Source organism: Artibeus jamaicensis, unplaced genomic scaffold (assembly GCF_021234435.1).
Source record: "Artibeus jamaicensis isolate MK-2021 breed Jamaican fruit bat unplaced genomic scaffold, CSHL_Jam_final contig_471, whole genome shotgun sequence".
Lineage (NCBI taxonomy): Eukaryota > Metazoa > Chordata > Mammalia > Chiroptera > Phyllostomidae > Artibeus > Artibeus jamaicensis.
This window is the reverse complement of record NW_026521850.1, coordinates 1,681,877-1,709,238: the sequence shown is the minus strand read 5'-3', so window position 1 is coordinate 1,709,238 and position 27,362 is coordinate 1,681,877. Positions and strand designations below refer to the sequence as shown.

Genomic DNA, 27,362 nt, shown 5'->3' with positions numbered 1-27,362 from the left:
CCCGGGAACCCGGTGGGGGGCAGCCACTCTGGAGAACCAGGCTGGTGGCACATGGCGGGGAACCACTAGTTCCGAGAAAGAGCCACGTGTCACTTCCGCTCGGGGTCAGGGCCTGGACAGCCACACGTCCCACGCAGCCCACGGGGCTGGACAGCGGGACAGCACTGCCCTGCCCTGGGGACATGCTGCCCCAGGACACCGAGCACCACGCCCCCCCCCCCCGGGGTGACGCACGCCCCGGCATCATGGGTCGTCCGCAGGAAGCCTCGTGCCGGCACCCAGCCACAGGCTGACAACACCCAGGGAGCAACGGTGTCCCAGCAGGCCACTCGTGGGCAGCTGGCCTGGGCTGTGCCCGGAGTCACACACAGGCCAGAGGCCGGGAGGCCCTGCTCACACTTAAGAAGACAGCCAATCACATGTGTTTACGGTGGAAACAGTAAACGTGATTTATTGGAAACTATTACAACGATCCTTCTCTTACACAGATTTAAAATATTTCCAAATGCCCCCTCATGGGCATTACAGTCAGAGCTCACGGACCCGTCCACCGGGCTCTCGGGAGGCACGCACGGTGCCGTCTGGCACGGATTGGAACGCGGCTGACCTCCGTGAATCGTCACCACAGGTTTTCTGTGTGCTGGTTTCCCTTTTTGTCAACGTGTGTCCAATTATATAGATTAGGAGACAATGAAATAAAATTACACCAAGAGAATTTCTGCAAATATAGAAGTAACTTTATTGCAATATACCGCAGCTAAGTGGTCCGGGGGGAACGAGACACGTCCTTGACTTCAGTACAAATCACAACAGCTTGGAAGGGACCGACAGAGGAAGAAAGTGACGGGGTGAAAGATCAAATCGGAATCACATGACCTAGCGGAACCGCGGCGGGCACGGCTTTCTTCTCGAAGGCGGGGCTGAGGCGGTGGCGGGGTCGGAAGTCCCTCCTCACCAGGCTTCCCCTTGGCAAGAGTGGGGCTGGGTTCCCATGAGCACTGGGGAAATCCTCGTGGGCGGCAGTCTGTGTGTCCTGGGTGGCCGTGCCGGGACCTCCGCAGCGGGGTGGGGGGCAGGACAGCCCCCTCCGGAGGGGGCCGTGCAGGGCCGGACCCCTCCCGTCGTGGAAGGTGGGAGGCTTCTCACAGTCCACAGGACACCCCTCCTCACCCACACAAGGCAGCCCCGGGCTCCCGGGCACCGAGGGCCGCACCCGGGTGTTGCTGGTGGAAATCCAGGCGGTGTTCGAGGGCCGGGGCCCCGCCAGCAGCCCCGCCGAGGCTCACAGAGTTCAGCGCACGTGTCTCTGCCTGCGGCTGCCCCGGACCAGCCCCCGGAAGGTATGGGGACCACCGAGCGGCTTCAGAGCCATTTTGGGACAAACGCGGTAATTAGCACCACAGACGTTTGGCAGCAGGATGCAGGCTGCGGTTGTGACGCCGTGGACGGTGTGGGAGTGTCCTGTGTGGTATCTGTGGGGTTTCAAATCACAGAAGTACCACCGGGCGCTGGTCACTGGCGTCAGCTCGGCCACACCATGATCTGGGCGTGCGGGCGGGGGCCCGGCGGGAGGGGAGGGGACACGCACGTGCCTCGGTGGCCTGGGCACACACCGGACTGTGGAGGAGGGAGGGAGACGGAGGCCCAGGGCCACCTTCAAAGCGTCAGGACAGGTAGCACCACAGAGAGAGTGAAATAAGCACCAATTTTCACTTAATCGCGGAGAACTTGCGTGTCTCCGTCTGAGAGCTCGCACAGAAGGCAGAGTGTGACGTTCTTTCCCTCCCCATTAAAAAAATCCAGCGCTCATCAAAAAACTGTCAGAAAAAGAGCTCTGGCACCTGCTTTTCCAATGGCGGCATGAATTCCCGCGGCTCTGGGCCGATTTCCAATTGATGGCGCCGCTCACCCAGGGCGGACGCGGGGCTCCCGGCCTGACCAGACCGGAGGGCAGCCAGAGGGGACGCCAGCCCGTCCCTGCTCCCACTGGGACGGGGCTGGGGCCACCTGCGTGATTGAAAGTCAGGGACACTGAACATTTAGGACAGTACAAACATCTACTCACAACTCACAAAACAGAAGCACCTTTGATCCATCAGAAAGGCACACGAGGGGGCATCTGGCCTGTGACGGGCTGAGTTCCGGGACGGGAGGCTCAGGCGAGGGCGGGGGCCTTTACGCGGCCTGCCTCGGAACGCTTTTTGAAGGTCAGGGGAAGTACACATCTTCAAGTTGAATTTTAAAAAACATCATCTTCAAATACCACAGCCGCAGCCCTGTGACCCCTCCACCGGCGTGGCCGGTGAGTCTGGTGGCAAGACCTGTGGCCGGTTCCTGTCCCCGTGGGCTGCGGCGCAGACAAAACCGGGCTGGGGAGAGCGGCCTTCGGGCCCGGGGCGCTGTGGGACTTCTAGGTCATGTGATTCGGCTCCGGGGTGTGGACACGGCTCTTTCCCTTTGCTCTCTCTGGTTCGGGTGCGGCCCGCAGGGTGCCGAGGTGCAGACGAGGTCGGGGGCGGGACGAGGGGTCTTCGCTGTCCAGGACACCCACGGGCGGCGGCGCGCTGAGGTCACGAGGTTGGTCTCGGGCCGGGCGGCGGCTCCTAGCCCAGGAAGCAAGCCGGCCCCACTTCGAATCCGAATTTCTGCGAGGCTTCTCCGAAGTCGCTGAACATGATGTCCACGATGGGCAGCTGCTCCACCTTGGGCGTGTCGAGCTCCAGCACAGTCTTCTGGTAGCCTTTCCTGGTCTGCAGGGGACGGGGGCGGGGCCTGTCAGAGTGGGCGGGGCCTCGCGGGGTTGCCCCTCCCCGTCCCCGCCAGGAAGTGGTCCTCAGAGCCAATCAGAAGAGGACTCACTGCACGAGAAGAGGAGGGAGCCTGGGGCTGTCTGGTCTGGGGGGTGGGGTCAGCGAAGGCAGGGAGGGCAAGGGCAGAGCAGGGCAGGCGCGGCTTGCCGGGGGTCAGCACCTCCCCCGGCGCAGACCGTGGGCTTGATCCTCCCAAACCTCTCACTTCACCCTCAGCTTGCCCTGACCGGTGGGGAGGGTGAGCCCCCGCAGTGACAGAACTGCCCCGGGGGAGGCGTCTGCCCTGTGTCCCAGAACCAGGGAGGGCAGGTGCAGGAGACCACCCCCACTTCAGGTGAGGCTCGCCTCCTTCACGTCCCCAAAACGAGGGTCCCCGCCCCCCCCTGTCCCTCTGGCCACTCCTGCAGGGGGAGGCGCGGCTGACCTTCCTGCCCAGGCCAGCCTCTCCTCGTGGCACCTTGTCAGGGACTGAGCGCTGTGCCCCCCAAGTCCGACTGTGAGGGGCGGAGCCCTGGGGATGGGATCAACGCCCTGGAAGAGGCAGCCCAGGAGAAGCTGGTTCTCTCCCCATGTGAGCGCCCGGCCAGACAGTGGGAGGCCACTCCTGGGCTGGGAGCCATGAGGAAGCAACGTGTGTGGTCTCGGCCGCCACGCTGTGGGGTCTGGTGTGTGGTCCCCCGGCAGAGCCCCGCCCAGGCCTGACCCTCGGAAACGGGGTCGGACAACAAAGGGTCGCTGTTGGAAGGAGCGAATTCGGGGGTGGCTGGCTTCCAGCCACAGGTGCCAAACACACTCCACAGCTCAGGCTTCTGGCCTGGACACGGTCCACACCTGCGAGGGGTGGTGAGAGCTCCCAGGAGGCCCCGCCCAGGCATCTGGAGCCCTCCCGGTCACAGGCCCTCACCCCAGACCCTGCCCCCATGCCCCTGCCTCACTTGGTAAGACGGGCTCGGCCACTGGGGCTTATTTCGAAGTGGGCTGGGCCTTTCAGAGCCACGAGCCCCCAGGGGACTTGTTAGCACAACTCGAAAGGGGCACGGCCCACGTCTGGGCTCAGGGGTCTGGGGTGGGGTCCAGACCCTGCACTGGGCCGCTGGCGTCTCAGTCAACGGGACCTATGTGGTTTGCAGCCACCGTGTCCCGTGGGACCCGTCACGGGGACTCAGACACGAAAGTGCCATCAGCTTTGAGGAGCATGGCCGCAGCCTGGCGGGACACGGCGGACCCCCAAATCACGGCCATGCGTGCCCCTTCTGGGGCGACGCCCTGGGAGGCAGCTGACCCCGGCCTCCCTGCCCGCCCAGAGGCAGGCGGAGTGTGCAGGCTGCTGCTCCCAAGGCAGAAGCCGCCGCCACCACCGGCCGGTCCCGAGGGTGAGGAGCTGTACAGACACCAGACGGGCGTGACATGGCTCCCGGGCCTGCTGCGCAGCGACGGATGCCTCTCCAGGGGCAGGGACGCTGGCAGCCGCCCCTGGGTCACACAGCCACAGGAAGAATCCCCGGGGGAACCCCAGTTTTGTGGGCCCCAATCGGAACACGAGTTGGGCAGACCCCTCCGCTAATCCCATGGTGGGGGGGGTGCCTCACTCTCCGAATTGTGGCTGAAGCTCTGGGTGGGGGTGAGCAGAGCACTGGCACGCTGGGCTCCGTCACGGCACCCCTTGTCCACGTCTGCCCGGCCCAGGCTGCCTGGAGCTCCCTCTGCAGCCCACCTGCAGGGCCCAGGCTCCGTGGGGGGCAGGGTTATTGTTTAGAGTCACGTACTCTCCACCTTTTCAGAGAGACTCCGCCCCTTCACCAGGTGGTGGGGACAGGCCACACCGAGGGTCATCCTGGGAAGCTCCAAGGCCCATCTAGGCTCAGTCCCCCAGGCTGCCTCTCCTTGCTGGGGCCCCCCACCTCCCGCCACACCGCTGCCTTTCGCAAGCGGCCCTGCTGCCTGAAAATCAGCCCAGGAGAGGGGACTCTCGGCTCCTTTTGCGCTTGACAGCTGTGCACCACGAACTGCCCGGGAGGCAGGTGCTGTGACCATCTTCTCTCCCTGCACCCCAGCCTCACGCTCGCCCTGTGCCCGGTCACCCCCTTTCGTCCCCAAAGGGGCCTGGGGGCCATCACCAGACGCTTTCATGGGAGTTTCTCCGGGCTGAAGGGCACAGCCCTTGGCGCCCGACCTGTTGCCCAGCCCCCTGGGTCAGCACCGCCCGCCGGCCCCTGCAGACCCGCCCCAGGACACTGGCCGGGTCAGCACGCACCGGTCCTCCTCCGGGGACAGGAGGGAAAAGTTCAAATCCCACACAGGCCTGGCCTTGAGGGCCCCTGCGGCGGGACCGCCCAGTTGGGGGGGGGGGGCGTGGCGCAGACACTCACCGCGCAGCCGTCCACCAGGGCGCGGATGTAGGGGCTGTTGTCGTGGGACATCTCCTCGTCGTTGGAGCCCAGGAAGCGGATGGCCTTGTCGTAGCTGCCCGTGGCGGCGTCCTGCCAGGCGACCGACTGGTGGCAGTTGTAGGTGACGTTCTGGTTGGCGGAGGCGCTCAGCAGGCGCAGGAAGGTCATCTGCACCACGCCCACGGGGTTGCCCTCCGCGTCCACGTAGGAGAGCTGCGGGGGGAGGGGGCACGAGCTCTGACAAAGGCCCTGACTGGCATCTCCCAAGCTCCGCCCACGAACTCGCCCCTCTGCTGAGTGAGCCACCGGGGCACCACCTGCGAGCACCCCAATGCGCTGGCCGGGGGTGGGGTCCCCGGGACTCACTTCTTTCAGAAACCTGAGTAACTCGTCCACCCCTCTGGGCCTGGCTGGGTCCTACTCATCCGTCAGGGCTCGATGCCTGCGCCTCCTTCTCCAGGAAGCCCCTCTGGGTTAAGTGCCCTCACTCCCAACCTTGGCTGGTCTCGGTGACCACCCTCCCTGCCAGGATGCAAGGCCTGGGCACCAGCACCAAAATCAGGGGCCTGTGTCACAGGGGCCTGGACTGTGAGCACCTGAGGGCAAGGCCGTCCCCTTCATGGTGCCCGAGGCCCCCAGAAGGGCTCGTTACACTGTATTAATAAAGGAAAACCTTGGCTGAGGGCCAGCAACCTGCGAGTCCCGGGACTCGGGCCAGGGGCTGGGAGAACGGGACATACAGAGGGTGGGGGCCCCAGGGAGTAACTCGGGCTGGCAGGCAGGAAGGCTGCCCCGAGGGGCAGTCACGGGCCACCCGGCCGTGAACGACAAGACTGGGGTGACCGGCGCCCTCTTGGAGCCACAGGGGAGCCCCGGGGCAGCGCCCAGCACTCCTACCCCTGCCTGCCCCTGGCGCAGCACCCAGGGGCGCGAGGAGAGGCCTTCCTGCAGCGGGGCACCGGCTCTGCCCACAGCCCCAGGGCAGGGCGTCAGGGAGAGCCTGTGCACTTGTCCTCAAGGGGCCTCCCCAACTGGGCTCTTAAGCTCAGGGGGCCCGGGGCTGGCGTGGGGCGTCCCGAGAGACAAGGCCCCGTCTCCCTGGTCCCTGTGAGCTCCAGCTTTCCGAACGCTGGATGCTGCTGGGGACTGCAGCTGCCTCTCCACCCTGAGGCGGCCCCTCTCTCCTCCCACCCAGGCCGAGTCCTGAAAGCCCTCTCTGCTCAGACGCCCACTGTGACTGGGCAGAGGTCACATCCGATGCCAGCCCAGCCCAGCCCAAAAGAGCCGCGAGGAAGCCCAGAGGGGAGTTTCCAGGGCCCCTGCCTGCTTCCTCCCTACTGTCATCACGGCTGGACGGGGCTGGACCGGCTGGACCGGCTCCTTCCCACCGCACAGGGGCTGCGCAGAGCCACCGGCCACCGCCCCCGCTGCCTGTTCACATGGCCCCAGGCCCCCTGTGAGGGCCTGGAGGAAGAGGACGGAATACCAACCGCAGCCTGGGCTGGCAGGTGCTCCTGGGGAAGACCCATGACTGACTCGAGAACAGGCGCGTGCAAGGGAGGCAGCGGGCAGGCTGGACACAGCGGACCTGAGGCGCCAGGTGGGACCCCGTGCGGGAAGCAATCCCGCCAGCCCCGCGTGGGCCAGGCCCCTGAGCTACTGTCTTCGCGTGGCAAGTCCGGGGCCACCTGGCCCAGACAGAGGCCCTGTTCCTTCAAGGGGACTGCGCTTCTGTCCTGTCCACTCGCAATGTCACAATGGCCAGGAATCACGCGGGGAAATACGAAAGGCAAGCTGAGGTCTCCCGGCACCGTCCCTTCCTCCCACCCTCTGCCAGCTGTCTGTGGGACAGGGAGGAGTCGAGGGGGCTGGTGGGTGGGTGGGGGGGACAAAGGTTCCGTCCCTGATGCCTGCGGAAGGCTGGGCCCACCAGCGAGAAGGGACGCCCCCTGGCCCCGGTAGCTCCCCCCAACCCTCTGGCCCCCCCGGCTCCAGCCCCTGGGCACTGGGTGCTGCCCTGTGCGGGCACCCACTTCTGGTTCTCTGTGTGCAGCGCCCTTTCCGGGGAAGCACCAGGGGGTGGGGGGTGGGGACGGGGCAGTAGACAGGCAGGCAGCCGGAGAGGAGATCTCTGCGGATGCGCGAGGTGAGTGCCAACCTGCAGGGCCTGCCAGGACCTGAGGGGCCTCGGGAGTAACGACACCGGGGGTGAGATGTTAATGATCAGCCACAAGGTGCCTCAGGGTTTAGGAACGAAGGGCGCTCAGACATGCGACAGTGCAGACACCGCCTGGAAGCCACCGCTCCGAGCGTCTGCAGGGGGGCCTGGACCTCTGGGCCCTGCAGACAGGCTGGGCGGCGGCGTCCGGGGCAACAGTCAGGGGTGAGGCCATGGAGCCCAAGAGCTGGCTTCCAAGTGACAATGGTCTCCTTCATAGGCTGCTTAGTACGGGCTAGTTGGCCCAAGGGAGTGACCACCAGAGGCCGAGGGGGACTGTAGTGGTCTGGCAACAGGTCACATTCTGGAAGCTCGGGCACTTAACTCGCTAGGAAGAAGGCACAGGACCCAGAACTTAGTTCCAAACCGGGGCTGCGGGGGGCAGGGCTCCGCTGCCAGGAGCAGCCGCCGGCCCAGAGTGAGCTGGCCTGGCTCCCTGTCCTACCGACCAGAAGAGTCTCCCTCTGTCCTTTCAAAGGGTGGGGCCTTCTCATTTCAGGGGAGGGCCACTTAGAACAGGCTCCCAGAAGCTCAAACAGGGACCTGTGTAGCCATACGGGTCACCACTGAGATGCCCAGGGCAGCTCTGCAGTCCGGACAGCCCCTTGGGCTGGCAGGAGGGGTCCCAGAGAGAACCCCGTGGTTCGGTGACCTGGGATCTGCCCCCAGGACCGAGCAGGACAAAGCTGTCCTCCCTGCTGTGTTTGGTCCCGGTCCCTGGGGTGCCTGGCAACCGAGGGCCCTGGACTGAACGGAAAGGCTGAGAGGAGCTGCCATGTGGGGCGGGGCGGGCACGAGGCTGTGTCCGGCGTCACGTGCTGTGCAGCGGTCAGGCCAGAGTGGTGAGAGCGGCCCGGCCACGGCGGCCACGGCCCCATGCAGAGCCCGGAGCCAGGCCGTGTGGCAAGCCAAGCGGGCAGTGCCGGCAGCACTTACCAGGGACCCTCGCTTGTACTGACTATACCAGGTGGAGGGCTGCTCTTTGGGCCAGCGGGCCATCCTACTCTGCAAGATAGGAAACGGGTGCCCTGTGACGCACACCCGGGGGGCCGAGGCCGCCTTACCAGTTTACCGCGCTTGAATTCACTGAACCAGGAGCCTGGGTTTTCTTTGGGCCAAGAAGTGATTCTGGCCTGAAGGCAGAGCAGGGCAGGTGCGAAGGAGAGAAACAAGGACAGGGTTACTTCTCCCGCCCGGAGGCCCGCCCCGCCCCCCACACACGCCCCTCCCCCGCCTGCCAGCTTGGCCGGCGCTGCTGGACTGAGCTCGTGGACCCAGTGAACGCGTGACCGAGTGGGCGGTCCCAGGCCGGGGTGACGATGCCTACGATGCAGGGGCTGCCATCTCCGGACGGGCTCAGGGAAGGATGAGTGGGCCCCGCCCGCACAGCCCCGCCCAGGCGCAGAGTGGGCAGCCGAGCCCGACAGGCCCCACGTAGACCAGGGGGCTGCGTGCGGCGTGTGGGTGTGCCCGGACCCTGTGTGTGGTGGGGGGTTCGCTCTGGGACCATGTCTGCAGCAGCAGCCTCCCCTGGGCGCCTCCCACGCCCCTGAGGGGCTGGCACGGAGCAGAGGCGACCTCAGGGGGGACGGTGCCTGGCCCGCTGGTGGGGGGTGCCCATCTGCTCTCTGCAGGGGCCACAGTCCTGCTGTGGGGTCGTGAGTGGGGGAACGAGTGAGGGAGGGAGGGACGTCCCGGAAGGGGCTATGCAACAGGTCTGGGGTGGGGGGGGCAGAGCCCCAGCTGCCGTGGGCCCACCCACTGCAGGACAGAACCTGGGCCAGCCCGTCACTGGGTCCCAAGGGGCTCTGCCTGGGCCCCGGGTCAGTGTTCTTGTCCCCATTTCCTAGCTCGCCTCTGAGCTGGCCTCGGGCAGGAGCTGGGAAAGGGGTCCCCCCGGTGGAGGAGGGTGTCCGGGCCCCTTGCTTTGGTTTCCAAATCTGTGGCTGTGCAGACAGGCTCAGAGGGTGGCCTTGTGAGGGGCGGACAGCTGCTCGCCTGTCCCCAGCTTCTGCCTACAACCCCCACTCCTCCCGCCGCCCAGGGGACCGGGCAGAGGGCGTCTACCCACACCAGGCTGTAGCTGTGGCCTGAGCCCAGGCCGCCAGCCCGCAGACACCGGGCTGGTGGGTGTGTGTGCAGGGGAGGCGGGGCCGTGGGGTCACTCGGATCCCGGCCCGCCATCTGCCTGCTTCACGCCCAGCTAGGGCTCCCGGTCAGGGTGGCTAGTGTCTGGCAGCTAGGCCGTCTGCAGAGGACAGTGACATAACAGACGAGAAGCAGCATCCTTTGGGCCTGCCCCTCCTCCCGGGCCTTCGGCAGGTGGAAGGTCCTGAGCTCAGATCCTCTCCAGCCCCAGGGCTCCGCTGGTGGGACTGGGTGGGCGCAGCACACACATGAAAGAGGCCCTCAGGCTGTCCCTGCTCCAGCGGAGCCTCTGCTCTAGCGAGCTCCCCTGGCTACAGGGGGATTTAGGGATGGGCCCAGGCCCAGGGGACAGGCTGCTCCCTCTGCAGAGGACACTGCCTGGGCCTGAGGCCGCTGGGAAGCCAGAACGGCAGGCTGCCCGCCCTGCTGGCTGGAGCCTGAGTGCTCACTGCAGACACGGGCTCCGGGACCCGGCCACCAAGAGGGACTGACAGAACAGGGTTTGTCCAGGCAGACACAGAGGCACTGTGGTCAACAACTCCCTGGCCTTGCCTGTTAGAAAGCAGGTCCCCTTCACCTGTCCTGGGCATGGTGGGCCCTGCCTCCGACTCATGCCTGACAGCAAGCACCACATGTCTGTCATGGCCACCGTCTGTACACGCACACCATCCACATGCCTGTCTGCACACACACCGCCCACATGCCTGTGCGTGTACACGTGCCACATACACACGTCTGTGCACACACACCACCTGTGCACAGGCACTCACACACACGTTCATACTGCCCACACACATCAACTCCCGCCACCGAGGGGAAGTTTTTGAAAGACCTGAGGTCACTTAAATTGACACCCACAAAACCACAGGGGGTTGGAACCTTGCTAACGGGAGTTCTTTGCTGAGCCAAGTTGAGTTCTGATGGCACCTGGGGCATGGGGACAGGCGGGGAGGGAGAGAGGCACGGCCACAAAAGTAAATGACAGGAGAATTCAGGCAAACACCAGCTGCTCAGGGACGCATCGGGGCCACTTCTGCCCCCAAGTCCTCTCATGGGCTCCAGGGGGGTCTGAGGTCACAGCAAGGGCCTCGCTTTAGGAGGGAGCTGGCCCGCCGTGGTCGGAAGCCCGGCACCGGGGTGGAGGGGACATGCCCAGCCAGCGCCCGCGCACGGCCGTAACCTGGGCTGCGTGATCCGGCCCCACTGCTGACAACTCTCCTGGGGCGTCCCCGGGCTCCTTGCACAGGCAGAGCCTCGGGTTTGCAGCCGGCCCCTCCCCGAAGGGGGCGCCGGCGGGTGGACACTCACCCCCTCGGACTTCTTGTCTGGGAACACGCAGGTGGCGCCTCCGGCCGTGAGGTTGCAGTAGACTTTGAAGGAGTCCCTGGAGCAACCTTGGTTCGGGTCCACCCAGTATTCACCTGTGTCGTGGGGGAGGGGGCGTGAGGCCTGCGCCCTGATAGCTGCAGAAGCAGCTGCCGTTTCAGGTCAGCGGCTAACACACCAGGCTCAGGTGTCACCAGCACAGCCTTCCTGGGGCTTGTGGGGCGTGTTCTGCTCTTCTGACTGGGTCCCCAAAGACACGTGGGCAGCCCCAGCCCCAAGAACACAGCTGGACGTGGGTCCATGGGGCACACGCTTGTTAACGGGGGAGGTGGGGGGCCCCCCAGCGGTGGACGGAAACACGGAGGTGCTCCCGGGAACTCGGGAGTTCACGCAGCTAGGGTCAGAGCTGCCCAGACCGCGGGGCTGCTGGTGCTGTAGGAGGGCCGCCGGCTTCCCGGGGAGACAGCAGGCCAGGCCACGATGTCTCTGGCGGGTGGCAGCGTGTGGTCTCCCACAGTGAGCACAGGAGAGGTTTGCGGGCTCACAACGCTCTGGAGCTTGAGGGCACACTCCCAGGTACCCGCCTAGAACCCGCACGAACGCCGGTGCTGGTACGGACACCGACCCTGCGTCGGACGGTGACAGCAGCGGCCAGCTCTGACCACGGGGCTGGCCCGTGCCCGGCCCGCCCCACTCATGCCCCGTCTGTCTCCGCCCTGTCCTCTGGCGTGTAAACACTCCCACGGGACAGATGGGGACACGGCCTCGGGGCAGGGCCTGTGGGCGACGCTGATGCCACACCGGGACTGGCCGTGGGGCCCCCCGGCCTGGCCTCCCGGGACCCAGTCTCCTCCCTCGGTGTGAGGCCCCCGTCAGGTTACGGGGCAGACACCGGGCACCCCCACCGCGCGGAGAGGAACGCTGAGGCTGGGCGAGGGCCAGGAGGGTCCCTACCGTCAGGGAAGTCGGGGTGACAGAGCTGCAGGTCCTTGCAGGTGCGGGCGGGGTTCTCCCGGGTGCCCAGGGGCCGCTTCATCTGCTCGATCTCCAGCTTCAGGGAGTTGAGCGAGCCGAAGATCTCCTCCATGCCGTCCGCGTAGTCCACGTAACTCTCGCCCTCCGCGTCGTCCATCAGCTGGCTGGCGTCAATGTTCCGCCGCGCCCTGGATGCCTGGATCGGCAGGGGCTGGATGACCTCGCCCGGGGGGCCCTGTGGGTGCGAGGGGATCGGGAGCCGTCGCTGCACCCAGCCGCCCCTCTCAGCAGGCCTCTCTTCCCTGCCCCGCCTCCGGAGTGTTCCGCACCCACGCCCACTGCCGGGCCTGGCCTGCACCGAGCGCTGTGCCCTGACCGCATCCAGGCACCTGCGGCCTGGCCCAGTGTCCCCACGTCTGCCCTCAGCTGGACTCACAGCCCCCAGACCTCCTCCTGCCTCCGCCACCGACTCAGGCTGCACGCAGTGGGGCTGCACGCAGTGGGGCTGCACGCAGTGGGGCTGCACTAATGCTGGTGAAGCCCCATGTCCTGAGGCTGCGTCATGAGGCCCAGCCAAGGACAAGGACAGGAGTCCAGCTGTCCAGCTGCCCTGCTGCAGGGCAGTGGCCCCCAGCACCCACCACTGCCCAGGGGGCCCCGTCCAGCACGGCCTGCCCCACACACGTGCAGCGCACACTCAGGCACGCGTGCACTCACAGAAGTGCTTCTCCCTCTCTCTTCCCTCCCTCTCCTCCCTCTCCGGCCAGCACGCTTCCCGGCGGAGCTCCCGGGGGTGACACGTCCCTCCGCTCCCTCCCGAGGGCAGCACCCGCCAAAGCGCTGGCCACGGGCTCTGTCAGGCTTTGGAAAGGGAACCGCACACGGCTCCCCCACGATGCCCTCGGCGTCGGGAGGCCCCACCCCCGCTCCCCAGGCTTCCGAGGCTGCTCACCGGCGGGCCGGGGGGACCGGGGTGGCCAGCCTCGCCCTTCGGGCCAGTGGGACCCTGTGGGGGGAGAAAAGAGAACGACTCTGACCACCGGGCCTGCTGCGACCACAGTCCCCCTCAGGTGCTGAAGGGTCCCTGGCAGCCTGTCTGCAGAAGTCAGAGGGACAAGTCCAATGTGCCGGGGACCGTGCCGGCTTCCCGCTCCCCTCGTAGCCCCGAGATGGGGTCTCAGGGGGACAAGGCCCTTTCTGGGAGGTGGGAGCAAGAGCCCAAGCCCTGGGTCCGAGACGACAGGCGGACGATGAGTTCAGCGAGAGGGGACGCTGGAGGGACCCGCCGACCCAGAGGAATCGGGGAAGGAGGGGAGTCGGGGCGGGGGTCGTCCGAGGGGCACCCCCTCCCCCAGACAGCAGGTGGCCCCCCACTCACCGAGGATCCTTTCGCACCTTTCGGACCAGGAGGACCCTGTGGGGAGCAGGGCGGAGGTCAGCGGCAGAGCCCCTCAGCTTGGGCGCCTGCCTTCGGCCCAGGACCCCGCACGCTGGGCCTGGTCACTGCCCCTCCTCGAGCCCGTGTCCCTCTTCCCAGGGGTCCACACTTGCACTTGCTTAACTGGGGAGGTGGGGAGGGGCCGGGGTGCGCTGGTGTGCGCCCATATGGGGCAGGGAAGGCCCCATCCGCCATAGGTCGGCCCCCGACCCCCAAAACCTCCCCGGCCGGGCAGTCCCATTCCGGCAGCCAGAGTCGGAGGGCAGAGAGGCTGTGCCGGCCTCCGGCCCCGACGTGAAGCCCTCCAGCCCTGGGGGCAGCCGGGAGGCAGTTTCGGGTCGCCCAGGGGTGCCCAGGCCACATGGACCCGGGCCCGGGTGGCCATGGGGAAGATGATACAGCGCTGGGTCTCCCCACAACATGGGGGGCCTGGGCGGGGGCTAGAGGCAGGGCCCCCACTCCTCGTGTGTGGTCCGGGCTGGCCGTGCTTGGGGTGACGGGAGGCTCACTGCCCCAACACGCCCGCAGGGGAAAGTCCACGTTCGCTGACCACCCAGAGATGGGGGCCGTCTGCCCAGCCTCCCTCGCCGGACACCAGGGCCCAGGACCCTGCCTCCTGGCTTCTGTCCGTTGGAGCCCCATGCAGAGCGAACAGGCAAGCCCTCCCGGGGCCCTGCCCCCCAGCCTCACACTGCTCTAGGGTCCCCTGCCGAAGGGAGGCCCACGCTGCCCCCCCGCTCCCCCAGCAGCACCCAGCCCCCCCCATACACACCGGCATGCCGGGAGGGCCTGGGGGGCCGAGCGGGCCGGAAGGACCAGAGACGCCCTGTGAAGGAGCGGAAACCCAGTTACTGTCGTACAAGGAGGGACCGTTGACATTCCTGTCCACACGGCCACTTCGCAGTCCCCAGCCACGTCCCCCTAACAGCTGCCCTCCAACGCAGGGCTGGCTGCCCCGTGTGGAGAGACGCCCGCCGTACGGGGCCCGCGCTCGGCTAGGAGGCTGACCGTTCCCGGGCACTGCCGCCCGGGCCGGCTGGAAGGGACCCCTGGCCTCGACAGGGCCGAGGGACGGTGAGGGCGCTTGAAGACGTCTCTTCTGGTGGCCCAGTTTGAGACAGAGCCCTCTGGAGAGCCACCCCGAGGCGAAGCCCGGGGCTTCCCTCCCTACGTCCGAGGAGCAGGCAGGGGGACTGGGGGTCGGGGATGGAGATGGACGCGGGGGGTTTGGGGGGGAGAGGCCGTGGGTGGCCGGGAGACCACAGAGACCCTCCGCCGGCCCCTCCCTCAGCGTCGCTGCCGGGGACCACGTGGGCTGAAGGCACAGACGGGGGCTTCCCTTCGGTGGCGGGCACCCCGGACCCCTTTCTCACTGTCAGGACCTCTAGGTGGCCCTCGTCTGAGAGTGCCACCATGGCCTGGGACACGGGACGGTGGGAAGATGGTCAAGGCCCCGGGGAGAATGGTGGCAGATGAGCCGGGGTCCCTGAGGGTGCTACCCACGACCTCGCTCGGCCCGAGGACGGTTCCACTCTGTTCCCTGCCCTGCGGTCTCCGTCCCCTCCTGTCCGTCCCCGTCCGGGTCAGGCTGGGAACAGCTCGGGTGCCTGCGTGCGCCCTGTGGCTGACGGGCAGGGATGAGGCCTGCGGTCCTCGGGTGGGGAACGCGGTCGGGGCCGGGCCGCACTGCAGACCGTCCGGCTCCCCGTGACTGGGGAAGCCGGCGCTTTCCACTGGGACCGGAGGGACCTGGAGTGGCCCCGGTCCTGGCTCTAGTGCCCGGCCTGTGGGCAGAGGGCTGCCCACACGGAGCTTCTCTGGGGCCACCACGCCACATACCTGTTCGCCCTTAGGGCCGGAGGAGCCCTGCGGGCCGGGGAGGCCGCGGTCCCCCTTTTCGCCCTGCTCCCCGGGGGGCCCGATGAGTCCGATCAGGCCGGGGTGACCCTGTGGGAAACAGAGATGTGAAGGGCGGCGGCCGTGGCAGAGCCTCGCATCCCGCCATGCGGGGCAGCACGCCACGTCGCAGGTGCCACCGAGGCACCGACATCCTCCTGGAACGGAAAGGGCGGGTTGGGGGACACACGGCTGGTCTGACATGGAACCCTGAGAGGCAGTCACAGATGCAGGCCCCAGGGATGAGGGCTCCTGAGTGACAACGGTCCCTGAGACGCGCCCTCTGTCCTTTCCGCTGGTACCGGCACAGGGCCGGGGTCCGTGGGCCCGCGGGGGAGAGGCCCAGACACTGCAGGGATTATGGTTGTCCTGGTCTGTTTCAAAGAAAAGCCCTCCGCACGTGGTCACGGGAACAGTTTGCTTCCTGCGAGCCCCCAGACAGTCCTGGGGGGTCCTCCCGCTCTCGGTGCGCTGGGGGCGGGCTGGGCGTCAGAGTGGACAGAGAGACACCCCGCGCCGCCTTCCTTCTGCACAGTTACTGGGCCTGTCGGTGGGCCTCGCGCTTCCAAGGACGATCCGCCCCGTGAGAGATGACACCTCCCCCCCTCCCCTGGCAGGCTCCCGTCCCCGTGGGCAGGATCGGAGACCCCACGACACAGCGAGCGGCTCCTCTCGGGGCCTGGACGCCCTTCGACTGTCACCGCGGTGCAGCCTGGGCCCCGACGAACACGGGGACACCTGAAGCCACGGGGCGCGAAGGGGCCGAGTCGTGGAGCAGCGGCGTCGGTGCTACTCACCTTCTCCCCTTTGGGGCCAGAGTCCCCTTTGAGGCCAGGGAGTCCTGGAGGACCCTGTGGGGGAGGGGTGGGGTCAGACTCTTGCCCAGCCCCCCGCCCTTGCCGCCGGGGCTCCTCGGGACGTCACTCACCATGGGGCCAGGGGGGCCGTCGGGGCCTGGGGATCCCGGGAGGCCTTGTTCACCCTGCAACACAGCCGGCCCTGCGCATGAGCCCGCTGTCCCCGTGCCCCCCTGCCTCCCTCCCCGGCCGCCCCGCTCACTCACCACAGGGCCGGGGATCCCTCGCAGGCCGTCAGGCCCGGGTTTCCCAGGGGCCCCCTGGGGGCCGATGGGGCCAGTCTTCCCAGGAGGGCCTTCCAAGCCAGCTTCTCCCTGCAGGGCGACGAGGAGAACAGAGTGGGTCCCACGTGCTGACGCCCTGGCCCCCCAGCCCTGAATGCTGCTCGGGAACTTCAGGAGCCTTGGCAAGAGCCCCAGACACCCCCAAACACCCCCAGATACCTTGGGGGCTGGCCCCCTTTCCCACATTCCAGTGGCAGTGGCCCAGCCATCTCTGTCCTGCTAATCCTCTGCACCAGCAGGCTCCCTGACCCCCGGTGACCGTGCCAACGACGGCCTTCGTGGCCACCGCATCGGTTACAGTGGCCCTGAGCGTGCATGGACACAGCCACCATTTCCTGAGCAGACTCAGGGCTGGCGACGGCCACCACAGTCCAGCTGTGACAGGGTATTTCCAGGAGGAGGCTGATAGCACACCAGAGTCCTGGGGACGGCCCCCAAGTCCTCCGGGTGCCCGGCTGCAAGCTCGCTGCACAGGCGTCCCGGCACTCTGCCCTCTCAGAACCCCCCTGCCTTGGGCACCGTCGTCACCTTGCCCCACAGGTGAGACAGCAGAGGCGTGGGGGGCAAACGCCAGCCCGACGTCACACGGCACCCCGGCCTTCCTGGCAGCAGTACCCGCTCCCCCTCCCGTGGGCTGGTGGGGGACAGACTGGCACCCTAGTGACCGAGGCCACCCACGAGCCACTTCCAATCTGGAAAAGACTGATGGTCTAGCCCAGGTTTGCAGGGGCAGCCAGGCCTCCTGGGCTGCAGCTCCCGGTTGACTGCTGCCTTTCCCTCAGTCAACCCTGTCCCCACCTCCCACCCAAGTCGCCCGCAGGCAGCGGCTCTCTGAGGAAGCTCTGTGCGCGCCATTATGGCCGGGCCGAGAGCACATTACCTTGGCTCCTTTCTCCCCCTGTCTGCCTTCGGGGCCAGCAGGCCCGGGGGGACCCTGGGTCGGTGAGAGAAACGCACACGGTGAGTTGGCTGCGGAAGCCGAGCGGGGAGCACCGGGTCTGCGGGGTCAGGCCTGGGCGGGGAGCCTCGTGGAGGCTGGGCCTGGGTCATGCCCTGAGAACGAGCCGGAAGGACTCCAGGCAGGCAAAGGCCTCTGGGACGGACGGTGTGTGGTCGGGGGGGGCGCCTGGCGGCCGTGAGTTTCGGGGGAGCCACCTCTACTTGGTCTCGCACGGCAGCTCAGGGCTTTGTGACACCAGCAAAGGCTGGTCACTCCACGGGCAAAGAAACACCGTGCGGCACGTTCGACTTTGGGGCGTCCTGGCCCCCGGGGAGGGAAAGGCATTTCCAGCTCTGTGGGTGGTTCTCCCCCACGGGGGCCACTCCGGTGAGGTCGGCACTCGGCTTCCCCGGAAAGGTGCGGGTGCGTCGACCCAGCAGGTCAGAACCTTGCTGAAGGGGCAGGGGGCCAAGGGGGCCCGCACGTCACGCAGAGCCATTTCCCAGGACTGTGCCAGGGGCGGGGGGTTGGGGTGGGGAGGCAGGCTGCATGCAGCGAGTCGGCAGGAGAGGCCGGGTCTGCAGAGTCATTTACCCTCTTTCCCGGAGGCCCCGATGGGCCGGGCTCACCAGTGGGGCCCGGGGAGCCCTGGAGGCAGAGGAAGAAGGCAGGTTTCAGGGACTGGTCTGCGGGGTGCAGGTGGGCGGACCTGCCCCAGATGGAGGCTGGGACCGCCACCCACTGAGTTTCTGTCAACCCCACCCTGCCGCCCGACCCTGACCCCTCGTCCCCTGGAGCCGGTACACCAGGTCCCAGGTGACCTGGCCTTGCCGGTCTCGGCTTCGACCTCCATGCCCGGCAGTTCTGGCGGGGGCGCGATTTTCCCGCTGGGATCAGGGCCCCTGCTTTGGATAGACCCTCAGAGGGAGCCTGGGCCCCGTCTCAGTCCAGGACCGACGTCACCGGGGACGGGGTCTGGGTTCTCCTTAGACATGGGCAAAGTGGGGGCAGCTCCCCAGAGGGCACCACCACCCTCCCCGACCCCAGAGTCCAGGCCCGACTCACCGTCTGCCCGGGCTCGCCGTCGTCCCCTTTGTCACCAGGGGGACCATCCTGGCCCTGTGGGGACAAAGTCAAGTCCCTTCAGTGCCCTGGACAGCACCCAGTCTGCACGCTAAGCCCCAGTCCCTCCCGGTGGGGCGGGGACGCAGCACGCTCCAGAGAGAGGCGCGTCTGCCCAGCTGACTGCCGGAACGTGGTGCCGTGCGGGCGCCGCGCCCCAGAGAGAGAAGGAAGCAATGGGGGTGGCAAAGGCTCGGCAGCACCTACCGCGGGGCCGGGCTCTCCAGGTGGTCCGGGATCTCCAGGAAAACCAACGGGGCCCTAAAACAAAACGAGAGGCCGGTCCGGCCCTCAGCACATGGCCCAGCTGCCGCTGTGTAAAGGCTGCCTCCCTGCCAACTACCCCCCGGACGTTCCCAGAGCTGAGCCCACGGGGCTCTCAGCAGCCCGAGATCCCCTGCTGGGACAGCGCCCGACCGAGCCAGGCGTCGCACCCGGAAGGGGGCAGGCGGGACCCGGCCTCCTGAGCTCCGGAGGCCACACCTCCCATTCTGGGGCTCGGGGCCGTGGCAGCTGCAGGGAGGGGGTGGGCACGGAGCCCAGCCACCTGTGCCCGCTGAGCAGCCGGGCGCCAACCTCTAAATTGGGCGCCTCCCCAGGGCGCGTGGTGGTCGGGAAGCTCTGCACCCGCAGGTGAGTGAGGGCAGTCTAAGTGCGGCCCCCACCCACCTCCGGGTGCTGTGGAGGGCTACTCACGGGACTGCCCTTGGGACCGTCGTCTCCGGGGGGGCCTTTGGGTCCAGGGGGTCCGGCAGCACCAGAAGGGCCCGCCTCGCCCTTCTCTCCCCTTTCTCCTTTGGGTCCCTGTGGGGAAGATTGGTGCCTGTGTGCCCAGGGCCGACCACACAGCTTCCCCGGGGCGCTGGCCCAAGGGGCGCCCCTGGGTGGTATCACACGGGAGGACCGCAGCCCTCTCCCGGGTCATCGGGGCCCAGCGGTGGGCCGGTGCTGGGAGCGTGGGTCTCAGCAGCCGCCTGGGCTCCCCATGACAGCCCAGCCCTGCTGGCACCACCGGGCAGCTGGGGGACCCCCTGGTTTTCCAGGGTCCTCTGAGGCCTAGACTGCCTCTAGATGGGACAGACGGGCCCCGGGACGGGGCAGCGGGCATCACGGACCCTGTAGGGACGCTCTCCCTGGGGTTCGCAGGTGGAGGGAGTCGCCTGACACCCAGGGGACCTTCATCCACCAGCCACTTCCCAGAACCCGCATGGGCAGGCCTGGAGTACTCCATGTGTGACCCCCTGCGGGGGTCAGGGTGACCTAGCCTGGGCTGGTGAGGGGACGGCCACCAGACATTGTGGCGTCTACAGAAGGGCCTGGACCCCACGGACGGCAGAGCCGCCTGCAGCTGTGGCCGCAGCTGCCCGCTGCTGACATTTTCGTGTGCACACGTGCACATGCAAACACATACTCCCCATAAAACATGCACACGTCAGGGGCACACACGGCACACATGTGCACATACACATGCTCCCTCTCTGCAGCGCCCCATGCAGCAGCCACCAGAGGATGCGGGCCCCTGTTTGTGCATGGGCCCCCCACCAGCCCCGCCACTGAGCCCCGTACTCACCAGGGGGCCGCCTTCTCCAGGAAGACCGGGCTCACCAGCCTCGCCGGGCTCACCCTGAGGAGGGAGCGGAGTGGTCAGGGAAGGACAAGAACGAGTCACAGCCCCCCAGAGGTCTGGCACCAGGGAGGGGCTGGGACAAGACTGTGACCGCTGTCCTCTGAGGGCCCCCGGGAGGGGAGGGGAGGCCCGTGAAGACCCTGGTGGTCACGGTCAGGGACAAGGCCGAGCAGAGTACATTGGGGCACCTGGTGGCCCCCAAGTGAGCTCTGCAGAACAGCGAGGAGAGGCTGGGGCACGGGGCGCTGCCCATGGGGGCCAACTGGGCAAAGACAGCCGGGCCAGGTGGGGGGGTGGCAGGTGTCCCGGGGTTGGGCCCTACGTGGGGGGTGGGGGGCTCTGAGAGAAAGACGGGCGTGAGCAGGGGCAGCCCGGTGGCTGGTTTGCAGGTGTAGGAAATGGAGCACTTTCCTCAATGGAATGGCATCTGAAAGTTCTGGAAATGGTGTCCAGGGAATGCAAATGGACAGAAGCACCATTTTTTCCTCTGGGCCCCAGGAGCGAGGGTGAGCACTTTAGGGGCCTCAAGATCTCCTGAGCGTGCAGTGGGGCTGGATGTGGGCACTGTTACGCCCTCTGTCCACACGTGCGCAGAGGTGGGCATACACAGGTGTGCGCACACGAGCAGGCGCGCCCATCAGCCCCAGGGCCAGCAGTGCGGACCAGGGTCCACAGACTCCGCGGGATACACAGGTCCCCCTCTCGGGCGAACCCTGCAGCCATGGCCTCTGCTGGTGGGTCACTGTTTGCGAAGCTGCCACAGGCAAGAGGTCACAGCCCCAGGCCCACTGCCCGGACCCTCTAACTGTCAAACCGCATCGGACAGAGACAGCCAGGCAGGGCACCTGCACCTCTCCATGGACCAGCTGGACGCACAACACCCCCGCCCTGGGTTCCTCTCTCTCTCTCACACACACACACACACGTGCACACGCATCAGACGTGATGACGTTACGGGGTGCAGGTCACCTTCTCTCCCACTGCGCCAGGATTGCCTATTCCACCGGGGGGACCTTGGGGCCCGTCCGCACCTGGTGCTCCAGAGGGCCCGCGGGGGCCGGGGGGACCTGGCGGGCCCTAGGAGAAGAAGCGCCATTGAACACAGAGAAATGCAGATTTTTACAGAAACAGACATTGGCCGCCATGGCCAGGTCCCCGGGGCACTTACCATCTGACCCACGTCTCCTGTCTCGCCCTTCTCTCCCGGGGGTCCTGGCAGGCCCTGAGGACAGGAGGGGCCGGGGTGAGCAGGGCGGCGCGGCCCCGGCCAGCACACGTGGGTGTCTCTGGGGCTCCTGGCACCGCCCGCCGTAAGCGTCAGGAGCCTCTTAAAGATGCCTCTAAGCCCATCGCCAACAGGACGGCACCCTGGGACCCTGGGTCTCGGAATCAGCCCGAGGAGATGCGGGAAGATGGAGGGCAAGGGTGCCTCTGCAGCGCCCCAAGGGACCACGGCCCGAGGGGCCCGCTGCGGCCGCCACAGTGCTGTGCAGCGACCGAATATCACACTTCAGCAGAGAAACACAACTGCCGCCGCGGGCCAAGAACGTTCCGTGACGTTTGACACAACGCAAGACGGGAGGCAGGTGGGAAGAGCAGAGTCGGAACCCCCCACCCACAGGACAGGATGGGAATCCGCAAAAACCCAACGGCCATGGGTGTGCACGTGTGTGTGCGCGTGTGTGTGTGCACACGGGCGCGGGACTCCACGCACTGGCGAGGAGGGACAGGGAATGCGCCCAAGTGCGCACGGCTGCCGTCTCTAGGCGGTTTGTGCAGAAGCCGTTTTTGTCGCCTTTCCTACAATTTATCAGTGGTTCCGATGTTTCTCCTGTCACCGTGGAAACAAACGCCACAGATGAGAAGCCAGCGTGGGTGCACCTGGGGCTAGGCACTGGCGGCGCTGCCGACGCGTGGGGAGCTGGGGGCCTGCAGTGTCCTCACTCTCTCACAGACGGAAGGGGGCACGGCAAGGACGGGGGGGCCACCTGAGGCGGACACCAGCCACCACACAAACTCCACACTTACCTGCAGCCCCACGGGTCCAGGGGGCCCGGGAAAACCTCTGGGACCCTCGTCACCTTTCTGCCCGAAAAGGCCCTGCTGGCCCCGAGGCCCCGGCTCTCCGTCAGCTCCCTGCAGGGAGACCATGGCACAGGGGTGAGGACCAGTCCCCGGTGCCCGCCAGCTCCGGGGGTGGGGGGCTGCATGCTTGTCCCCGGCCGAAGATACTCACCGAGGGGCCTGGCTGCCCGATGGGGCCCTGAGGACCCGTCGGCCCAGGCGGACCCTGCGGGGAGAGGCGGGCACAGTTGCTCACTGAGTCCCAGCGAAGGCCCAGGGAGAGGGGCTGGGCAGCACAGGGGACCGGCGTCCCGGGCTCAGTCCCCACAGGTGGCCGTCCTGCAGCTCTGGAGCTGGTGGTGCTCAGAAGTCCAGCCCATGGAAGTCCTGCTGGAGGCCGCCGGGCCTCAGCGCAGCTCCCACAACTTGGGCCATCGGGGCCCCGGGCTACCGTCGCGGACCAGGAGCACGCAGCTCACCCGTGGCTGAGCCGGGACCGGACACAGTGACTCCCTGTCCCTGGGCGTGTCCCCAAACACCCTCACTGCCAGCACAGGGAGTGTGGGGGGCAGGGGAGCAAGCGGGCAGAGCACGCTGTCCTCAGGAGCCGCCCGGCCCAGGCGGAGGTGCCAGCAGGGATAGGACCACCTGCTGCCTGGGGAGCTGGTGACCCTGGACAGGGTTTGTGCGAAAACACACCAGCGTTTAACAGATGAGAAAACGGGGTGAGGGGAGGCGTCGGGTCCCGCTGCCACCTCTGTGCGGAGCCCCCGGTTCTGGCACTAAAGCCTCGGTTTCCTCCACTTCCCAGAACCCACCATTGCTCCCTGTTCCTGGGCCAGCAAGGGGTCCATGCCCAGGTGGATGGGCACACGGCGTGTCACATCTGTGCACACGCACGCACGGGGTCACGACCGGAACCGAAGACGTCAGCTGTCCCATCTGCTCTCAGCTGTGAGCGTTGCTCCGCCAGTCACGGTGACGGACGTGGGCAGACTGCTCGTCCTGCCCCGAGTGCATGGCCCTGTGCCGCGACAGCCCCGCCACCCGCAGCCCCGCATGGTCCTTACCTGTTCTCCTTTGTCCCCTTTGCTGCCCTTCTGCCCCGGCTCCCCGATCTCTCCCTGCGGGAAGATGTGGGAGACCGTCAGCCCCCACCACGCCACCTGGACCGCGCCTGCTCCCGGGAACTCGTTTTTCGAGTAAGTGGGCCGGCCTCTCCGGGGGGCTCTGCAGATTCCCCGGGAGGAAATGCTCCCATCAGTTCGGTTTCCTTTTTAATACGACAGCGAAAGGGGACGAAGCCTCCACCGGATGTGACACAGAACTCGAGTGGATTGAAATCGCAGCGAAACTGTTTGCTCGGCCCGTCCGGCCGGCCGACAATGGCAGATGCGGCGGTTACTGAGCACCCAGAGGAGTGACCGCAGCCCCCCCCCCAGCCCCTTCGGCGCAGGGCCGGCTCCCCCCTCAGAGGCCTGCCGTCGTCTGCCACAAAGTGACAGCGTCGGAAATGCCACTGGCGAGGCCAGAGAGCACTTGGCCACCCTCACTGGAAGTGGCCTGGTCAGCAGCAGAGCTGGGTCCAGTGTCTTTACTGAATAAAGCCCCACAGAGCAGCGGCCACAGGGGCCACCAGGGGTCCCCAGTGAGAGGGCTTGATGGCCACGGGGACGCTTAAAAACCGAAGTTGAGCCAAACTCACGGAGGCGGGTTCAGGAGGTGGATGGATTCGGGGGAGCGGGAGCTCCTCCCCGGCTCTGCCGGCTCCACACGAACCCCACGCAAGAGGGAGGCAGTCCCTAAGCTCCCCGGGGCCCATCGTCGGGCAGCTGCAGCACCGGTTACGGTGTCTCACGGACAGCAGGGGCCTCACTACCACCGTTTACACCGTCGGCCCTGTGCAGGGGGCGCCCGGGGCCCCACGTCGCCCACACCCCTCGTTTGAAGTGGCCGCCCGGCTCTCCTTACCTTGTCTCCGTCTTCTCCAGGGGGCCCCACAGGGCCGGCCGGACCAGGGAGCCCCACGGGGCCTTGGAGACCATCTCGGCCAGCGGGGCCTTGTGGCCCTTTCTCGCCCTACAGCGGAGACCTGTGGTCAAACACAGCGCACCCCCAGAGAGGGGCCCTCGGGCAGGCGGCTGGCAGTTTCCAGGGAGTGGCTGTGTCCACTGTCCTGAGGACACCAGCCAGACCCTCAGAGCCCACCCCACTCAGTGCACCCCACCCACACCCAGCCACGGAAGGGCTGCGTTTGCAGAGGGGACGCCAAGGTGCAGGCGGAAGAGCCAGGATTCACCCCTGACAAGCAGACTTCTGAGCTGTGTTCTGGGCCCCCTGAGCCTGGAGGCCGGGAGGGCGGAGTCCCAGCCTCCTCACCGTCACCGCCCCGTCCTCTGCAGACACCGCCGGCAAACACGGCACGCACACACCTCGCACGCGCATATGCTGGTCCGCGTACATCACACACACCTGCATGCAGTTTCTCTCTCACACACACACACTGCATAGTTGTGCGCACACACTCACGCACACGCAGGCTCATGCACACACCCTGTGCACACACATCCTCACATGCCCACATGCAGTCATGTGCACCCACTCATGCGTGCACATGCATTCTCACGTGCACACCCACACGTCACACACACGCCCGCCGCGCACCTGCCTTCCTTCCCTCACAGCCCCGACTCGCCCTCCCGGAGGCGGCTCCTTGTCAAGCCCCTCACTGCGCTCTCGCTCCGCCCCCTCCTGCTACTCAGCGGGTCACACTCAGGGGCTGCAATGCTCGCACCTGGGCTGGCCACCACTTCCCTCCAGCAGGCACACGGAACGAGACAGGGGCCACTCATGCAGGGTCACGACTCAACGGCCTCTACCGCACGGTGCTTCCCCCCAGGAGCCCTGCCGCCCTCCGCTCCCGCCGCACCGAGCCCGCAATGCCAGGCCCCAGTGCGGGGGGGCCCTCCGCCCTGCACCCCTGGTCAGGCAGCCTCGCTGGGAGACACCTGACCTTTCCCACGACCCTTCTCCTCTCTGCAGCTGCTCTGGGGAATGACGAGCTTTCTGTGGACACGGTCCTTCTCAAGGGACCTCAGCTCAAATATTCACTCTCTTCAGACAGTGAGCCAAGCCACTTCCAACTGCACTGTGGGAGCTGTGTGTGCCAAAGGCCCACCAGGCGCCGGGCTTCCGACGGAGTCAGCCGGACCAGGGTCCCCTGGGGCCTCACCAGAGACAAGCAGGTGCCCTCCAACTGCCAACCACGCACGAGCAGATCCCCAGTGGCCCAGGAGTCCCCACGTGGTTTCAGTGGGCAGCTCTCACCGGGGGAGGCGGCCGGGCCCCCTCTCCACCCATGAGCCTCTTGGAGCAAACCGTGCAAGGAACCCCCACTTTCCTAACCAGACCGACCCCCACGCAGTCCTCACTCCGCCGCAGAGCAGGAAGGGGTGGCGCACACGGAGTGGCACCAGAGCCTGGACCAGACGGAGGCCGAGGCCATGTCTGGACGCACGTCCCCAGCCCCTCCCTGCGTCTGCACGTGCCAGGGTGCACATGGCAGGGGTGACGGGCAGACCCTTGCCCGGGGTGCTCCCCGGCCCCAGAGACTCGAGGAGGCCCCTGGCCAACCTGGGGGACCCGCCCCCTGGGCCTCAGTCGGGAACACACATTCATTCCCGGGGGCTGTCTCAAACTTCACCCCTCCCACCTCCTGCAAAGCCCCAGGGAAACACCCATGGTGGGGGGCCGGGGAACCCCCATCCCGTGAGGTACTCACAGGCGCTCCTTTCTCCCCGGCGGGCCCCGGAGGTCCCTGGGGCCCTGGTCTCCCTGGAATTCCAATGGGCCCCGCAGCACCGGCCGGACCTCGCTCCCCCGGAGACCCCTGGGAAGGGGAGAGAGGTTCATATCAGAGCGGCAGGGACCGGGCTCCCATGGGCCACACCGCCGGCCCTCAGCCTGGAGCCCACGCGGCCCCTTGGGCCCTCTGCCGACACTCCCGGTCCCGCCGGCATCGGAGGGTCTGCATTCTGAGGGACCGTTTAGTCCACAGGCAGACTGACCCGCGGCCCTGGGGGTGGCCCTCCCACCTGGGCAGCCCCAGGCATGGGGAGAGCCCACCCTCAGAGGCAACGGGGGTCACGGCCACCCCCAGCCCAGCCTCACGAAGTGGGTCAGCTGCTCTGTGCCCGTCGCAGGCCCGGCGGGGCCCTCAGCCCTCCCCTCGAACTGCCCAGTCCTCCACCGCCCCTCACACAGCCTGCTCCCAGGGCCTTCCTCACCCCACTGCCAGCTCAGGACACACTGTCCACACCCCTCCCAAGCCCACCGCTCCACCACGGCCTTCCAAGGACCCACAGTGGGACCCCCATCCCCCCGCCCAGTACGTTCTGAGCTGGATAGAGAGCAACGCCACTCACCGCGGGGCCTGGCGGGCCGGGGGGGCCCTCACTGCCTTTCAGTCCGACTGCTCCCTGCAAAGCAACAAGAGTGCGGTCAGGGGCGCCTCCGGGAGAGGCCCGGGCTGGGCAGTGTCCACCCCACCCCCTCCTGGCCCCTCACTCACCACTGGGCCAGGGAGCCCTCGGTCCCCAGGGAAGCCGCGGAGTCCTGGTGGGCCGTCTTTCCCAGGGAGGCCGACGGGGCCTGGGTCCCCCTGAAATCAAAGCCACAGGCTGGTTTCTGAACAGTTCCCAAAACTAGAACTACGGGGCCCGTGCGGGCTTCCCGGCCGCTCGGCTTGAAAGGAGTCTGACCTCTGACTGGACTGACTCGCTGGTGCAGCGCTGCGCCCTGAACGGCGCCCACACACAGGCCTGGGGGGCCGGCTGTCAGGCCTCTGTGCGGGGTCCTGGGGACCGACTCCGCCTGTGCCTCCCCCGATGCTCCGGCCCGCGTCTGCCTTCCCAGGGGTTTGGGGTCCCTGGAAGGGGAACCCATAGCCACAGGGCCGGAAGCCCTGCCCTGAACCCACCCAGCACTGGGGACCCTCCGTGCAGGCCCCAGGCCGGGCTTTCTGAAGGGTGCGCCACCCGAGCCCGTGCCTTCGTGAAGCTGCATTAAAGCCGGGCCCCTATAGTGTTTCCTCCGGGGCCCCCTCTCCGCACTCAGAGGGGCCTCCGCCGGCCTGGGACCCACACCTGTACCTGTGCCTGTGGTCTGTTCATACACGCTACGCACACACACGTCTATTTTTCGAGCACGTGTGCCTTCACATATACATATAAACACACGCACACGTGTGTGCCTTAACGTTTCCACCG

General features: G+C 67.1%; 1 protein-coding gene across 1 annotated transcript in view; it reads right to left on the bottom strand.

Annotated features, from left to right (window-relative positions):
- Positions 1-434: 434 nt before the first annotated feature.
- The window catches only part of COL5A1 (collagen type V alpha 1 chain), a 105,641-nt gene continuing 78,713 nt past the window's right edge, over positions 435-27,362 (bottom strand). The window contains exons 40-66 of the mRNA XM_053667719.1: positions 26,666-26,755; positions 26,520-26,573; positions 25,877-25,984; positions 24,067-24,174; positions 23,166-23,219; positions 22,268-22,321; positions 22,060-22,167; positions 21,200-21,253; positions 21,001-21,108; positions 19,975-20,028; positions 19,101-19,208; positions 18,612-18,665; positions 18,348-18,401; positions 17,877-17,930; positions 17,223-17,276; positions 16,265-16,372; positions 16,130-16,183; positions 15,999-16,052; positions 15,145-15,252; positions 14,078-14,131; positions 13,246-13,281; positions 12,820-12,873; positions 11,847-12,102; positions 10,875-10,987; positions 8,483-8,551; positions 5,180-5,413; positions 435-2,750 (exon numbers count right to left, since the gene is read on the bottom strand). Of these exons, the coding sequence (XP_053523694.1) occupies positions 2,604-2,750; positions 5,180-5,413; positions 8,483-8,551; positions 10,875-10,987; positions 11,847-12,102; positions 12,820-12,873; positions 13,246-13,281; positions 14,078-14,131; positions 15,145-15,252; positions 15,999-16,052; positions 16,130-16,183; positions 16,265-16,372; positions 17,223-17,276; positions 17,877-17,930; positions 18,348-18,401; positions 18,612-18,665; positions 19,101-19,208; positions 19,975-20,028; positions 21,001-21,108; positions 21,200-21,253; positions 22,060-22,167; positions 22,268-22,321; positions 23,166-23,219; positions 24,067-24,174; positions 25,877-25,984; positions 26,520-26,573; positions 26,666-26,755 (2,403 nt within the window). The 3' untranslated portion in view covers positions 435-2,603. The remainder of the gene's footprint in view (positions 2,751-5,179; positions 5,414-8,482; positions 8,552-10,874; positions 10,988-11,846; positions 12,103-12,819; positions 12,874-13,245; positions 13,282-14,077; positions 14,132-15,144; positions 15,253-15,998; positions 16,053-16,129; positions 16,184-16,264; positions 16,373-17,222; positions 17,277-17,876; positions 17,931-18,347; positions 18,402-18,611; positions 18,666-19,100; positions 19,209-19,974; positions 20,029-21,000; positions 21,109-21,199; positions 21,254-22,059; positions 22,168-22,267; positions 22,322-23,165; positions 23,220-24,066; positions 24,175-25,876; positions 25,985-26,519; positions 26,574-26,665; positions 26,756-27,362) is intronic.